At 53.1% G+C, this 1,892-nt stretch overlaps 1 protein-coding gene across 1 annotated transcript in view; it reads left to right on the top strand.

Annotated features, from left to right (window-relative positions):
• LOC106529129 (uncharacterized) overlaps positions 1-1,758 on the top strand; it is a 4,766-nt gene extending 3,008 nt beyond the window's left edge. The window contains exon 2 of the mRNA XM_014024467.1: positions 1,028-1,758. Coding sequence (XP_013879921.1) covers positions 1,028-1,580 — 553 coding nt within the window. The 3' untranslated portion in view covers positions 1,581-1,758. The remainder of the gene's footprint in view (positions 1-1,027) is intronic.
• The last annotated feature ends 134 nt before the right edge of the window (positions 1,759-1,892 follow it).

The raw sequence follows: 1,892 nt of genomic DNA, 5'->3' as shown, positions 1-1,892 counted from the left end.
AGGTGGGCCCAGCATGACTCAGCAGGTGGGCCCAGCATGACTCAGCAGGTGGGCCCAGCATGACTCAGCAGGTGGGCCCAGCATGACTCAGCAGGTGGGCCCAGCATGACTCAGCAGGTGGGCCCAGCATGACTCAGCAGGTTCTCTGCAGGTGCTCACTCACCTGGACTCATGTCTCCATCAGAACCTGTCAAATCTCAGCCCGGCTGGACTTACTCAGTAATGGTTTCCTCCCTGACGTGTTTGATGGTTCATGTAAACCAGTCCTACCCCCCAGAGACCAGGTACAGGTGTGTTGGAGTCTCTGAAACCTGATCCATTCATGGAGGAGGAAGGGTCCTGAGTGATCCGGACCACCAGGTTTGARTAACCATAAAAGGAAAGATGACGGGTTCTGATGTGGGTCTGGTCTTTAGTGGGGTCTGCAGGAGCTTCAGTTCCGATGTGGGTCTGGTCTTTAATGGGGAGTGCAGGAGCTTCAGTTCTGATGTGGGTCTGGTCTTTATTGGGGAGTGCAGGAGCTTCAGTTCTGATGTGGGTCTGGTCTTTAGTGGGGTCTGCAGGAGCTTCAGTTCTGATGTGGGTCGGGTCTTTAGTGGGGTCTGCAGGAGCTTCAGTTCTGATGTGGGTCTGGTCTTTAGTGGGGTCTGCAGGAGCTTCAGTTCCGATGTGGGTCTGGTCTTTAGTGGGGTCTGCAGGAGCTTCAGTTCCGATGTGGGTCGGGTCTTTAGTGGGGTCTGCAGGAGCTTCAGTTCCGATGTGGGTCGGGTCTTTAGTGGGGTCTGCAGGAGCTTCAGTTCTGACGTGGGTCGGGTTAAACAAGGGTTTATGTGACTCATCAGATCCGGTTCCTGTTTATCTGTTCCTCCTAAGGACTTGGACTTTATCTGGATCAGCAGGTCTACAGACTCTGAGGGTCTCTCAAAGACCTCAACATCTGCTCTGATCCAGAACCTGTACCAGAACCTGCAGACCTGGTCTCCTCAGGTCCAGATGTTGTTCAAACAGTTTTTCTTTGTTTTTCCAGCCTCAGTGAGCCGTCCCTCCTCAGTCCGAGCCAGGACTTCCTGTTTGAGGGTCTGTCTCTCCAACCTGGCTCTGGGGTCTTACAGAAAGCCCCTCCATCACTGAGCAGACCCTGCAGGAGCTGTGAGCCGGCCAGGGGGCGTGACCCGCAGAGCCGCTGCAGACCCGCCTTTCTCCACATGTCCCAGCCCGTCCAGCTCCGCCCCCGGCCACGCCCCACCAGGAGACACTCCCACAACCCGGTTCTGCACGGTGACCTGGGGGTCTCTGCAGCTCAGGTGGAACCTCTGTCTGTGGTGGGGAGGCCCTGTGTCCTGGTCTGTGGTCCTCGTGCTCCTGCTGCTCCTGCTCCTCCTGCTCCTCCTGCTGCTCCTGCTCCTCCTCTTCCTCCTCGCACTCAGCTGCACGTCTTCCTGCCCAGCGAGGCTGAAGGAGGGGGGGAGGAGGCCGACAGAGAGTCTGTGGACGAAGGCTTCATGGACGAACTGGACAACAAGATCAGCTCTCTGAAGATCCAGCAGGACCCCCCACAGACCCTCACAAACCACTCCTAGGACCAGGTGTTCGGCCCGGAGCCTCGCCTCGTTCTTTCAGGCATTCTTAGTTTTTTTTTTTTAGCTTTAAATGAAACTGATGATGGAACTGACTGTAGCCCTGATGTCTGAGCTCAGATGAAGGATTCATGTGTTTCAACACATCTGTAAATTCAACAATAAATAACTTTTAATGTTTTTTCACTGTTCTGTCTGTTAACTTATCTACAAACAAGTTTATAAAGTACAAAATGCTGTACTGATGAAGCACATTATACATACACACACATTATACAGTATGTATGTATATATATATATGTATGTATGTATATA

Source organism: Austrofundulus limnaeus, unplaced genomic scaffold (assembly GCF_001266775.1).
Source record: "Austrofundulus limnaeus strain Quisiro unplaced genomic scaffold, Austrofundulus_limnaeus-1.0 Scaffold424, whole genome shotgun sequence".
In the NCBI taxonomy this organism is placed as follows: Eukaryota; Metazoa; Chordata; class Actinopteri; order Cyprinodontiformes; family Rivulidae; genus Austrofundulus; species Austrofundulus limnaeus.
The sequence above is the reverse complement of the archived record's forward strand: the minus strand, read 5'-3'. Positions and strand labels throughout refer to the sequence as shown.